This window comes from Spinacia oleracea, chromosome 1 (genome assembly GCF_020520425.1).
Source record: "Spinacia oleracea cultivar Varoflay chromosome 1, BTI_SOV_V1, whole genome shotgun sequence".
NCBI classification, from domain to species: domain Eukaryota; kingdom Viridiplantae; phylum Streptophyta; class Magnoliopsida; order Caryophyllales; family Amaranthaceae; genus Spinacia; species Spinacia oleracea.
This window is the reverse complement of record NC_079487.1, coordinates 109,043,068-109,058,658: the sequence shown is the minus strand read 5'-3', so window position 1 is coordinate 109,058,658 and position 15,591 is coordinate 109,043,068. Positions and strand designations below refer to the sequence as shown.

Sequence of the window (15,591 nt, the reverse complement as noted above, 5' to 3'; positions counted from 1 at the left end):
AAATATAAGCTCTCTATTCCCGATCCCAATGATGCAACATCTTCAAACCTGCAGATGGACAATGCTTATTGATCCTTAGAGACTGCTCACCAAAGATTGGGTCATCACAGGATCAATAAGGCATAGCCATGATCAACATGCACAAGCAAAAGCACGTAATCAGCAAAGCTGAGTACTACATACTAAATCAATAATAATCCTAACATGATTCTATTAAACGTACAATCCTAACATGGTACTAAATAAAACATAAGCAAGGATAATCAAGATATATTGACTTGAAAACTATATTTGACTGAACTAGACCTTTGTATCATTAACATTATTTTAATTGAAATAGTCAATGGACTGAGTTGTCTACTAGAAACTTCTTCTTCTTCACTAAGGAAGACGAGGTACGGGCGCGACTCCGTAAACCCCAATGACCTGCGATATCGAGGGACTTTTAAATAAAAATAGAACCGGTGATCAATCCGGCCCCAGAAAAAGCCATAGGCTACCCATGACCCCAACTCCTGATTGTCCGTCACTTTAGACGTGCACAGTCTAAAGCTATTGCTACTCATTTTCACTTTACATGACTTAACTTTTAATACTTGGTTATGACTCATCAAACATAAATATTATATTCAACAAGTAAACACAACTTCTTTTATCTTTGAATTAAACCAGTGATCACAGAGACGTCACACAAGACTTATTCCAATTAATTCAACCTTTCCTTTGATACTGATAAACCCCTCTATATGGGTATAAGGTTTCAACTTACTAAACAAGGTCCTCGGCCCTTATAAAGTAGTGAAAAGCTAAAAGGGAACAATGAACAATCGATCTGAATCAACATATATAATAATTTAATGTTCCCAACCAGCATGTTCGCATCAATCATCCATACCAACATGCTATAATTCTCATAACGAAATATATATGCTTAACATGTCCATCCAACAATATTAAACATGCACTTTCAACATAATCTAGTTCATCAACAATTTCAACATAACCAAGTTCCTTAATCATTTCAACATAACGAAGTTCATGAATCATTTCAACATGGTTTCCACAAATCACACACATTCCAAGCACACAGGTATGTACGTACCTTGTGTAGACAAACTGATAGGCCACTTTAACGAATTCAAAAGTCGCCCACAAAGAATTCTCCGCCTAAAATAATCAAGAAACGTACCCAAATCAATTCCTAATAATTTACAGCAACACTAACGTATTCTAAATACATCCTAAACCTATTTAGAACATTCCCCAATATCGAAACTTAATTAAATAATCTCCAAGCATAATAACTATTAAACTAATGATCCCAAAACGTTCTAAACTCCAATAAAACATCCCTTTTAAAATTTCCAGCAATATAGAATAATTTCAAACGTCCACAAAACATAATCAACGTTCTTAAAATCGTAAAAATAATAGCTTTAATAATATATAGTCATTCTATTATGATTTAATCATTAAAAACCTTAAAAATTCACACTTTAATAATTAAAAACTCTTATTTCAATTCAATTATGTAATCTGAAAATTAAATTATTAATTAAGCATAGTATATAATCTGAAAATCTAACTTAATCATAAAAGCTTATAATTTATATTCAAGAAACATGAATTAAATTATTAAAACTCCATTAAAACCCTAACTTAACGTAATTAACAAATCTGAAAATAATTAAATTAGTTTCAACAACATATAATCTGAAATTTCATAACTTAATCATAAAAATCATAAATTTAATTCAAGAAACATAAATTAATTTAATAAACAAAATTAAAATAATTAGCTACTTAGGGTTTAAGAAATAACCAAAAAGAGAAGAGAGAGAGAGCTGGCCGGCGGCAGGGGCGGCGGCAGCGAGGGAGTTGAGCGGCGGAGGGAGCTGGGCGGTCGCGGAGCTAGGCGACGCAGCAGGTGGCTGCAGGTGGTCGCGGTGGTGGTTGCACGTGGCTGAGCAAGAAACAGAGAAGCAACAAGTGGAGAGATGAAGGAGGGCGGTGGCTGGTCCTTTCGGCGGCGGCGATACAGAGGGTACGGCGAAGGGCGACCGGTGGTCTGGTGATTGGTTGCCGGCAGTCGAGAGCTTGGTGGTTGCTGGGATTGCTGTCGGTGGTGGTGAGAGAAGCACGTAGAGGAGGAGGGAACTCCACGCGAATTGAAAGAGGAAGAGAGTAAGGGAGGGCGCCGACTGGTTGACGGCAGCGGTGCAGCCAGGGGCGTGGTTGGTCGACGATGGTGGCTGAAGCAGAGTTGTGTGGTGGTGGTGGCTGAAGCAAAGGGTGTAAGAGTTCACGTGAATTCTTGAAGAGGGTTTAAGGGTTTTTCTGCTTTTCTTTTCACGTGAAGGAGAGGAGAGGATTGAGAGTTTTACATGAATTTGGAATATGGGTAAGGGATGTGGGTTTACTTATTTTGGGCTTTGCTAACTTGGGCTAGGATTAGAATTAAGTTTGGTATTTGAATTCAACACCGCTTAAGATTGGTTTCTAAATTCAATCGATTTTCGTAATTTAAATTCTTTTTAACTTAAAATTCTAAAATTATTCTTTATTGCACAAACCGTTAAAATATTTAGAATATACTTAAATAAAATTAAATATACATTAAATATATAATAAAGTTCTAAAATCGTTAAATATTTAGAACGTACTTAAAATAAAATAAATATACGTTAATTATATATTTATTACTTAAAATTCATAAATTCTATTTAAATATAAATAATGTACGTTAAAATATATTAATAAAATTTATAAATTTACGGGGGATTACAGACCATCTCTACTGGGGGTGTTTGGTTAGGAGAGGTTTGAGGGAAAAAGAGCTTTTTGGGGTGAATTAGAGGTTTGACCTTTAGAAAAAGCTAATTGGGAGTGTTTGGTTAGGAGAGGATTGGAAGAGAGTTTAGGGATGAAAAAGCTAATTTTGAAAAAGCTAATTTTGAAAAAGCTCAATATAGGAGCTTTTTTCAATTAGAGGTTTGAGAAAGTGGATGAAAATGACTATTTTGTCCTACTATTGTCTACTATTACAACCACCATCAACCTTGGTACCCTACATATTTTTCTCCCAAAAGCATTACTCACACTTTCTCTTTCATTTCACCATATTTACTAGATTCGTCTTTTGTTGTAATAAATTTTATATTAGTACTTTGAAGCAATTGAAGTATATTGCAATCATGATTAAAATTTCATTAGTGTTATGAAATTAGGGAGAAAGGTGGGAGAGAGGAAGAGAGAAACAGACGGTTATCATCTTATTCCAATCAATATAATATGTACATACACACATTATATAGGATAAGGATCTCAGGGGTATAATGGGCATCCACAATACAATATATTTATAACACTCCCCCTTGGATGTCCATTATCTAAAATAATACAATGACTCTGTAATGTACATGAGATGATGCCTCATTAAAAACCTATTCTAGGAAAACCCTGTGGGATAAAAAACCTAGTGAAGGAAAAGAGTACAACACTCATCATAATACGCGTGGGATGTTGCCTCGTTAAAAACCTTACCAGGAAAACCCAATGGGACAAAACCATGGTTAAGGGAAAAAGAGTGCAACGCGTATTTTCTCCCCCTGATGAATACATCACTTGAGATCTTCCAATTCAATGAATCTAATATTGTTGATAACTTTTCAAATGTAGCAACATGAAGCTCCTTGGAAATCGATTCTCCACAATTTGACTTGAATTTTCAAATCTTCACTTGTATACTCTAGGTGAGTATTTATATCACCAGACTTTTGACAATAATACCTGAAATAAATATATTTTCTTGTACATAATATTACAAAATGTATCCTTAAATATTGGATATATATATATAAGCCTTCTTCTGGAGGTCATAAGTAATAGTAATCATCAATGTTGATCAAAATTTCTCTAGTCGTACTTTCATGACAATACATGATAAATAATAATATCACTGTCCAATTTGGGGTATAATATAATTAATAATGTATTTTATGGCTCTTCTGGACCATAAAATAAAATTCTTTGTAAGGATATTACATACTCTTATCTTATAATTTTGAATCAACTTATATTTGTACAAGAATTCTTCCGTGAATAAACTAATATGTATATTTCATAATTCTCAAGTACTCAAACTACTGGTTGAGACGACATTTCAAAACACTCTTCAAGAGTTTTGATTATATCTCATCAATGTTGTGACATTCATATGCAAAACTTAAAGGGCTAGATGTTTAAGAACATCATGTATAAATTCTTCAGGAACTCTTCTTATTTGCATGATTCATAACATGCTATTAAATCAATGATACATATTTCTTTCGCAATTATTAGCCCAATGGAGTAAGAATCCCCTCTTATAAATTTCCATAAAGTTGCGAATCCATCTTACCATTCTTTGGATGCATATTCATATACAACATCATAATAGTTTTGAAACATGTAATATGGAATTATAGCTAGGTAAATCAATATCATACCATGATAAAACATAAAACAAAATAAATGTATGATGAAAAATGCATTTACCTATTAACTACACATGTGTATGAGTGTAAGACTCAAATGCAAAACATTGTACAATGTAGATATTTCAAATCCATAACTTGTTGGACTTCAGGTCCATGAGCTCATTTGATAATTATAATGATGTCTGCATCGAAATAGACATAGATTTACGATCCCTTATTCAAAATCCATTATTTATCGCATATGCATTATATTTCGGTTCCATCCTCTACCGGTATCATCAATATTCTTCAACATATATTTTGCATGCTACTCATCAATGATATCCGAATACTTATTCAATAGGTACCATTCATCTCTTCTCATGGGCCATCTATTATAGTTCAGATATCTATACCACTTCAAGGGTATTTCATACACTATATAATAGTGTTTTCTTTCTTTTCAAAAATATTATCAACTGCATTATCTTGCCTTTTCATATAAATAATTTTGTAACTCATCAGTATGTTGGAACCGTATATATAATCTACACTTCAGGTGTAGAGATTTAAATAAATATTGGCAAGATATATTTCTCAACACTTACTATGTGTAACATCGAGCACTATGACTAACATATACCTTTATGTCTCTAGACATGTAAAACTTAACATAATTAAGTCATAGATATTTATGTCCAAACATACTTTCAGGACATACAATTGGCATTTACACTTACTCATATGGGGATCAATATATTATCTTTCAATTTTGCCAACTTATTCTTGCTCGTCTCCCCCTAAGTTGGAAAAATATTTTCAATATATTATGGGGCATAAAATCTTTCACCAACTAATATTACACTTTTCAACGTGTATTTTAATAAATGTTTCATATTTTCATTCTCTTCTGGAGATCAACATTAATCACGGGGAGTAGATGCACTGTGCAGTTGCTTTTTTTTTCCTTCATATTTTCTCATTTCGTGCTGACGTATGATTGCCCCAATCAAAAGATTTATGATATTTAAATCAATCACAAAACACTTGTAAACTTCTTGGTGATCTTCAAGTCACTTACTATCATTTTTGGTGAACTTCAGGTCACTTACTATCATGGTGAACTTCAAGTCACCTATCATATAACTATACAAGTTTTCAAAGTCATTAATATCTCTTGTATTTATTTTCTCAATCGACATTTGATTGAAATACAACTCAACCTCATCAATATGTCTTGCCTTTGAATATATATACAACATATGAGGGAATGTCAGCACATAAATTTTTATTTAACAAGAATTTTCAAATTCTCATGACGGGCGTTCTTAAACCCGGATGGCCTGAATTATCACATCATACGTATATAATATCATATAAAATATTTCACTAGATAATTACTGGTTATCTTCCCAAAGTGATCACTGTAATTATAAAATACTATAATTTGAACATATTGTGATGTGATATAACGACACAAACTGGTATCTCATTTGTAATAGCAAGACAATCTAACAAAACTTATGGAAAGATAGCTTATACTCTTTTGGAGTATTCGTTTCAATTGTGGTACATATCAATTTCAATAAACATATTCATCTTTATTCATCTTCAGGATGATATCAATATCATAAACTCATACTCGTGTTCATAATTTTTGAACAAAAACCTGTACCACATTTATCATCCATGTACCATTTTAATCCATATATCACTATTTTGTAAAGTTAAAAGCTATCTCCCCCTGATTTTTGCATATATTCTGTTCTTAACTATTGTGGGAACTATTTTACCTACCCACTAAACATATCTCTTCATAATCTATTGTCATATATATGATAGAAATTTGTTAGACTTTTATAACATAATGACTAGTTATTTCCTCCATGAGAGGTGATCAAACAATCAACCATGTTTAAATGATTGTTCAAAACCAATTTCAGCGAATTCATAAACAACATTATCATAATATATAGAAAGCAACGTTAAGTGAGTATTATCAACAGAATCAAAATCACATCAACTTATCAGTTACAATCATCAAAGCAATCAATACTATTACAATCCTAAAAAATAGGAATTACAATAAAAACTTTATATTGCCGCATGAAACAAAAATGTGAATGACGCATGATATTGCTTTTGAAGAGCAATCAATACTTAACTTTAATGGCACAATATAATAACCGCATGAAAAAAAATGAATGCCACAGTATAGTAACCGCATGAAAAAGAACGGTTACTAAAATAACTGATATGGACCGCAGTGCATCAATTAATATTGCTACATTACCATACGCATTAAATGATCTAAAAAAAATATATATTGCAAATCATACAAGATAGACTACATGCATATGCAATTATGCATAACCGCTTCTTACATATTAGCGAAACTTTGTAAACACTTAGATATTATTTGTAATTTCTAATTCCAAAAATTCAAAATTAAAGTAACTGAAACCAATCTAAGAGTTATGGTAGAGTACAAAATTATAATTCAAACAAAGTGTAATATTGAAACATGATACTCGTATATAGTACTGACACAAATTCATGGTGATAAATATACGATACTACGCATCATACTGACATAATACTACGCAAATATCACAAACTGACTAATTTTAACACACTAGTCACAATATATTAATTCATGTACATTGTATGAATTTATTTACTAACCATAATTTGGAATTTGCGTACCTTTTGATTGTTGTTGAGATCTAATTCTAATTACCGCGTAGAACAATACATGTTATGAATAATACTGGTGATAATTCCCTTGCTTGTCGCTCACATTGTTATATATATATATATACACACGGAGTAACATTTTATGTATAAAAAAACAAGGAAGTACAATTATTCAATAATTTTTTTATAAAATGTGTGAAATTGTAATTAAATTTGAAATGTAACAAAAAAGAGGGAGAAAAGTTTAACAACAAAAACGAATTAAGTACCAAATACATAAAAGTGCTTAAAAAAACTCGTTTTTTTTTCTTTTTATTTCTACTACGAGGAGTTCCCACAGCTTTCGGCGAGTGGACTAATTTCCCGCGGGAGTTTGCATGCGTTCTTCGGTAGGCAGCATCCCTCCCGTTTGAGATTTTTTTCATACCCAAGACTTGAACCCGAACCACTCATGCCAACCTCTATTGGTAAAAAAAAAAAACTCCGTGCTTGTATTTATTTTGGTTTAAATTTCAGTTTTTTTTGTTTTATCAACTAGGCAATATATGAGCCTAGTAACATTCTTGTTTCGTAAAATTAAGCTCTTTTAGAGTTAAAAAATAGATTAATTTAGCAAAAGTAAAAAAACACAAGTGAGAAATGCATGGTTTGGAGATAGCTCTATGATGTAAATATGTAATGCAAGTAAGATACTAGTCGAGTGTGAAAGCTTGCAATTAGTTAGTTTAATAAATTGTTATCTTTGAATGGTTGTTCGAGAGATCCTTGCTCTTGCCCGCTGGTTATTTTGATGCTTTTTCGTCTCATGTTAATGAGTGTAATTTAGCTCAATGCTATAGTTTATCTCAGCCAATTCGAGTTTTACACGGGAGTGTGGATAAAGGATGTTCAATCATAATTGAATATGTAATTGCTTAGAATTTTTATATTAGTACAACGAAAGCCAATTGTCAATATTGATTCCATCAAAATATAAATAAAAATAAAAAATTATCATTATTTATTTTCCATTTCAGAAGATCGTCCTACAGTTTACTAACGGTCAGACTAATGTTATGTCACTTATCTCTTACATACCCAACTAACATATTATTTGACATGATCTAACAGGTAAATACATATAAAACGGTATATACGGGACGAATTGAGTTGTATTTTCAGCCCCATTATAATCTATTTTATCAAACAAATTTCTCTATTACCTTTTTTTTTAAGAACAACAATAATTAGCTAAGATCTAGCCAATAAGTAATTACACTTTTCACCTTATATAGTGCAATTTTTATCATAAACAGAGTATAATTTGATACCCAGTTATAGCATGGACAACCTCTACAAGACTACAACCTTCCTAACATTGGACAATCCAAATTACCCCAAAATAATAACACTAATTAAGATTAGGATGAATCATTAACATTAACGAAGTTTTTTTTTCAATAAAAAAAAAACAACTATTCCGGTATTATCCACCGACCCACGGGTTTCCCATTTCCTTCCTGTCCAAATGTCATTTCTGTAAATTTACCAAAGTTCATGCCCTCTTTCTCACCCCCTTTCCTATAAATAAACCCCATCACTTTTCCATTATCTTACATTATCCATACTTTATCTCAAAATCATTTCCCAAATTCTATCATCAACATCTCACCAAACCCCTAAAAATATCTCAAACCTTAGAAAAAAATATCTATCAACAATGGATGTTCTTCATCCTCAATCACCTCCTCGATCATCAAGGTTGAATCCTAACGCTCCGATCTTCGTCCCGATGAGATCGTATCAGACGGTCGAAGATTTCTCCGATCAGTGGTGGGACCTTGTTCACTCCTCCCCTTGCTTCCGAGATTACTGGCTTCAAGATTGCTTTGATGATGTTGATGTCGATGGTGATTGTCAGATTGACGAGTTTGATCTCCCTGATTTCGATGATGCCTTCGATCTCCATCTCCCAAAAGGTGAAGTTCAAAATCACTCGTCCAATTGATGTTATTTATGTTTTGATTTCTATTGCTCATATCATTTTACTTTAATTGATTGAAGCTTTTCGTTTTTTTGACATTTTTGTGTGTTTTGAAATTTCTGCAGAAGAACAGAAAGTGGAGGCGGAGGAGAAGAAGGAGCTGATTTCAATGGCGGCGTTGAAGTGGAATGAATCTGGAGGAAGAACAGTTGAAGCGCCGAAATACTTCGAGAAAGCGCCCAAGGTCATGAAGAGTGTGAAAGTGAGTCCAAGGACAATTCACCAACCGCGTTAGGTTGACTCGGTGGTTGACTCGGATTTGACAAGTAGGAGAGCTATGTTGCTATTTCTGGGTTGTATAGAGGATAATGTTTTACCTTATCTGACACTTTTTAATTTTATTTAGCAGTTGTTGATTTGGTTAATTAGATTGCAGTGGTTTTGATGGAAGATCTAAACTTTTGTCTCATCAATCTGTACTCTGTAGTTATGGCTCTTGTTTAAATGGTCAATATGAAATGAAAACATAAATAAATTTTCAAACCAATTTTACTTTCTCTGCCAAAGTGATCAAGTTTTTTCTTTTTTACTATAGAAACTCATGAACAGACAATACTATGGATAGCACTCCAAACAACAACCCACATTATACTATTTAAACATGACAAAATTTTATTTCCCTACCAATATGGGACAAATACTTTCCCAAAATAAGAAAGTGTTTTTACCCACTTTATATTATTTACAACAGAATAGAATAGAGCTTGTGACAATTAATTTGCGGATGAAGGGGGCATTGTGAAATCGGACATTATTAGTGCCCTATAACATTGTCGCATTAGAGCAACTCCACCGGTAGTAGTTGGAGACTCCCAAATTTTTGGCTGCGTAGGTATGCATGCAATTTTGCATGCATATGCGTTTCAGATGCTTCGTTTTGAAAGTTTCAGCCTTCCTGTTTCATATTTTTAATTTGCAGTTTTAAATTTTTAATTTTAATTTTAAATTTAAATTTTAAATTTTAAATTTTAAATTTTTAAATTTCATTTTTTAAAAAAACTTTTTATCACGCTTGTTTTCCAAAAAAAATATCTCATTATTTGAGTAAGCTGCAAGCACACATAATAAACAAAAAAAATGGACATTTAAAGGAATTTAATGAACATGTCATTAATTTTCTATATGTTTCCTCTATTTTAGTTGTTGCTGCCTATTTTCTTTTTCTATATGCTTCTAATTTTTCCGCTTCCTTTCGACTTCCACTTTTTTCGCTACACCGGTCTCTTCTCTTTCTATCGGCTTCCTTATTTGCAGAATTTTTTCTTGTTGCTTCCGCCTTCAATTCTTGCAGCTTCTCTTAATACCACATCTTCCATTTCTAAATCGTTTTTTTCTCATTTGTTGGCGCATTCATATTAACTTTTTCCTTCCTGCAGAAAAATCATAATGTTGTTAGTTGAACATTATTCTATACAAGTTGAATATATGACTTGAGAAACTGAACATTACACAAAACTGTTCTTATTTATGAACATATCATAGTTTTATAAGTTGAATTTAGTTGAACATGATTATTTATAAGTTGAACATGAGACTTGAGAAACTGAACATCACACAAAAGTGTTCTTATTTGTGAACATCATCTTTTATAAGTTGAACATGAAGAATTATAAACCGAACATGACAATATTTAGACAGCGCCACTTTTTATATTTTAGTAAAGAATAATAAACATTCGCTTATTACTGTTGTTGCTTGTCTTTAGTTGAACATGATTCTGTACATAATTATTTATAAGTTGAACATGAGACTTGAGAAACTGAACATCTCACAGAAGTATTAATCATATATTAGTTTTATAAGTTAATTTTAGTTGAACATGATTTTGTATAAGTTGAACATAAGACTTGAAAAACTAAACATCACTCAAAACTTCAAAAGTGTTCTTATTTGTGAACATCGTCTTTTATAAACATCATCTTTTATAAGTTGAACATGATGAGTTATAAACTGAACATTAATATTTAGAGAGTGCCAATTTTTAGTAAAGAATAATGAACACATGCTTATACAATCTGAAATGATCTTTTAGTAAAGAATTAATGATCATCTGTTTTTAATTAAAAATGAACTTGACAGGATATCAAACATAGTATAAACATTAAATTTCTAAAACTGAACATTGAGTTTTAAAAATTGAACATAACCATGAATAATAGGTGATTTTTTTTAGAAACTAAAAAAAAGTCACCTATTATTGATTTACACGCATTTACTCCAGAATCGAGTATTAAATATTTTAACAATAATTTAAATTTACAAACCCAGAAATCGAACATCACACAAAGGTATTGAACATATATTAGTTTTATAAGTTAAATTTAGTTGACACAATTTTATATAAGTTGAACATAAGGCTTGAGAAACCGAACATCACAGAAAAGTATTGAACATATATTAGTTTAATAAGTTAAATTTTTAAAAAATAAGTTAAATTTAGATGAACGTGATTTTGTATAAGTTGAACATACGACTTGAGAAACTGAATATCACACAAAAGTATTGAACATATTATAGTTTTATAAGTTGAATATGATTTTTTATAGGTTGAACAGGAGAGTTGAAAAACTGAACATCACTCAAAATCAAGCCTAACAAAGTAGCAAATTAATCATTTCTAAAAGAACAAAATATTTGTTCAACGATATTATCAGCGTAAATTAGATGAAGCTAATAATAATTACTATGATTAATGAAATTAATCCATATCACAACCAAAAGTTAAGCAATGCAACTTGAGTTAACATTTCACAATTACACAAATTACATAATTAAATAGATGTTTTTGGTGCAAAACATAATTGATAGATAATCACATCATATATTGTTCAAAAAATAAAAATAATTAATATCACACAAAAGTGTTGAAATTAGTTGAACATGATTTTGTGTAAATTGAACATGATTCTTTATAAGTTGAACACGAGAGTTGAGAAACTAAACATCACACAAAAATATTGAACATATATTAATTTTACAATTTAAATGTATTTGAACATGATTTTGTGTAAAATTGAACATGATTGTTTATAAGTTGAACACGAGAGTTGAAAAACTAAACATCGCACAAAAATCTTATTATTTGTGAACTATCATACATAACAACAATCCTAACCACAATACCACCAACAACAACAATATCAAAATTAACAAATGTAGTTAAATTTAGTTGAACATGATTTTGTGTAAAATTGAACATGATTCTTTATAATTTGAAAACGAGAGTTTAAAAACTGAACATCACATAAAAATGTTATTATTTGTGAATAAATATATAGCAATAACTATCACAAGTACAACCACCAAAAATAAGAAATTAATCGACAAAAATAAAAGGAAATGAAAGAGAAATAGAAATTACACACCACTCCAATCAATATAGCTTTCTTCAAAACATTATTGGCACCATGAGCACACCTCTCCCTCTTGCAACACTCCCATAACTAAAGATGAAAGCCAAATCAGTCAACAAAATTAATTAATTTATTTATTTTAACACTTGAAATTTAAAATCAATTGAACAATAAATTAAGGAATCTGATCAAAACAAACATGAAGCGGCCATACTAATACGAGAGATTGATTGAGAAAATGATGAAGCTAGAAAAAAAGGTGAGATTAATGTGCATAAAAACGCATAAATTGTGGGAAAGAAAAAAAAGGAGATGGTTAAAACTTAAAAGTATCAGTTACCTTCAATGGCAATGCGAGAACGAGAAAAAGTCTTGGATCTACGGTTCGAAGCCCTGCCTCTCTGCCGAAAGACGGTGCAATCTTCAGCAATCTCCGATCGATTTGGTCAACAGATCGTCGTAGGTAGGAAGCCTCTCAAGCGTCGCGATCGACGAAGAACAGTAATAGATCGACTTTCGACGGCATATCGTCGGCAACGTTGGAAGAAAATCGGAGTAGGCGTTAGCGGCGGAAGGAAAGAGTGAGCACATCATATCGACGATGGCACATCAATGGAGGAAAGAGAGTGAGAGGTTTTGATGAGAGAGAAAATGGTGAGAGAAGATGGGCAGAGGTTAGAGGAGAGAGAAAATGGGTATGTGATATAGGCGCGTGATTTCTTATTGATGAAACACAGTCGTTTCACTGCATATGCATATATAGATGGGTGCATACCTATCTATATATTAATAATTAGTTGGAGACTTGCTTGTAATTTGCAAAAGTTTTAAACTACTAGTTTAACTATTGGAGTGATTTTATTAAATTAGTTTGATCAAGCAAATTCAAGCTAGTTTGCTTGGAAAAAAGTGGTCCAATAGGAATTTAAGTAATGATTAAAATAAAATTAAAATTAAATGGTTAATGTAAAACTGGACCATTTAAATATCAAGTTGATGTTCCGTTCTATTCGACTTATTTTACTGAACTTATATTATCTGAATTTATTTGAGAAAAAAACTTATTTGCGTGTAGTGTCTGAAAAACTTCTATTATCTGAACTTATATAATTGAACTTATTTTGTTTGAAATAAGTAAAATAAGTCGAATAAGATAGAGACTTAGTAAATTAGCTTCAAATATTTAATCATGACAAGCTAATTTGGCAATTAGCTTGTCATCGAAGTTGCTCCAAGCCATCATACTTGTATAAGAAACTATGTCGTAAAATTTTCATGATGGAATCGACTGAACATTATGGGGAAGATAGATGGATTGTAAATTTGTGCTTTTATAAGATGAATTTGTTTTACATAGGCTAAAGTTATTCAAATTTATTTTAGTTATATCGCATGGAGTGTAATATAAAATTTGACCAGCTTTATAACAACAAATTTTTCTTGAAAAGTTAGAAAAGGGATACCCGAATAACAAGCTTAATCAAAATATGTTAAAAGTCATCAAAAAATGTGTAAAAGTTACTCTGATGTATAGTAAGATAAGGCTAGCGGCCTGTATACGATAATATATGTCACATATTTGAATACTCCCTCTTCCCTTTGTATTTGTACTTCACTACTTATAGCATATTTGCATGCTTTTGTAGGTCATTAGCCCAAACTATAATTTGTATGGGAACTAACCAACAAAATGACATAGAGGGGTTAACTAAACTTTTATCATTTAAAAAAGGTTTTTTTCCATAATTATTTCTTTATAACGTCTTTTTTCTCAAACTTACCACCTTATAAAATTTTATTTAAAAATTACCATCCTAAATTTATCTAAACTTTTAAAATTACCACATTTTTAGGGCGGAAATAGCCAATGTTCTTTGGACATTTGGTTATTTCCGACCAGTTCTCTTCAATTTTGTTTTGTTTTTGCGTTAGATCTCAATAAAGCTACATATTGTTGTGTAGTAAGTACCCCTATGGTGATATGCCGCACAATCTTTTTCTCTCTTTTTCTGGCTCCCTCCTCCAAACCCTAGCCTCCATTGAAAATTTTTGAGGGACTTCCATCGATTTTTACCGGTGGAAAGCCCCAATTGCATTAATTTCTTGTGTTGTTTCCTTTAATTTTTGTTTTTGTAGGTTTAATAATGCTTCTTCCTCTAGAGAGGAACTTTTCTCCCTTGAAATAGAGGGTTTTTTCTCCTTGCTTTTCGGAAGGTTTTCTGCTATGGTGGAAATTGTGTAGTTTCTATGATGTATGCACTTTGAAGATCAAGATCAATCCGAGATATGAAGCAGATTCATTTTTCAAGATGACTATAACGTTTTGTAACGAGATCTTCCATACAACGAAAAGATGCTTTGACATTGAAGTTTTTTCATGGTTACACGTATACCATGATTTCAGAGCCGTTCTTCATTGGAAAAAAGAAATTGTTATTATATTTTAGATTTGTTCTTGTTCTAATGTAGGGAAAATTTTAATTGTAGATGCCGTATGGCTTTATTTTAATGAAAATTTCCCTTAAACCGTCAAAAAAAAAAAGGTACCTCTATGGTGGGTTTGATTCTAGTTAAGTTTTGTGTGTTTAGTTTGGTCCATGTTGTTTATTTGGTAAAGATTTGTGCGGGATCGAAGAGGAGGTAAATCTTTCGACTACAATCAGATGAATCAGACGGAAATCATATTTGTCAAGTTTACAACACAACGATATAAAATAGGGTATAAAGAATGTTTGATATACTATGATTGTAGATTTGTAGCTATGGTGAAAGAAGTTTTTATTTGATTCGTTTGTTATGTATTTGTTAGATTCAAATCTTTATGTAGATGCGTATGACTTTTTATCAATGAATTATTTTGATTATAAAAAAAAACCGGTAAAAGATAATAAGACATAAGTTTTGAATTTTTATAAAATTATAAATAAAACTCAGTAAAAGATAATAAGAGAAAAATCAAAATGGATAAATTAAAGATCCGGTAAAAGATAATAAGATATAAATTTTGAAATTTTTAACAAATAAATAAAGACCCGTTAAAACTGTCATACTCATCTATACT

General features: G+C 31.3%; 1 protein-coding gene across 1 annotated transcript; it reads left to right on the top strand.

The window, feature by feature from the left end:
* The first annotated feature begins 8,747 nt into the window (after nt 1-8,747).
* LOC110795185 (protein EARLY RESPONSIVE TO DEHYDRATION 15) lies at nt 8,748-9,664 on the top strand. The gene is made up of 2 exons (XM_022000169.2): nt 8,748-9,112; nt 9,243-9,664. Exons 1-2 carry the CDS (start codon nt 8,854-8,856, stop codon nt 9,410-9,412), a joined length of 429 nt encoding a protein of 142 aa, XP_021855861.1. The 5' UTR covers nt 8,748-8,853; the 3' UTR covers nt 9,413-9,664.
* The last annotated feature ends 5,927 nt before the right edge of the window (nt 9,665-15,591 follow it).

Bases quoted from the DNA above. Each gene is read 5' to 3' on its own strand.
- LOC110795185 (XM_022000169.2), top strand. From the start codon at position 8,854: ATGGATGTTCTTCATCCTCAATCACCTCCTCGATCATCAAGGTTGAAT. The intron at 9,113-9,242 runs GTGAAGTTCAAA...AAATTTCTGCAG, and splicing joins CGATCTCCATCTCCCAAAAG to AAGAACAGAAAGTGGAGGCG.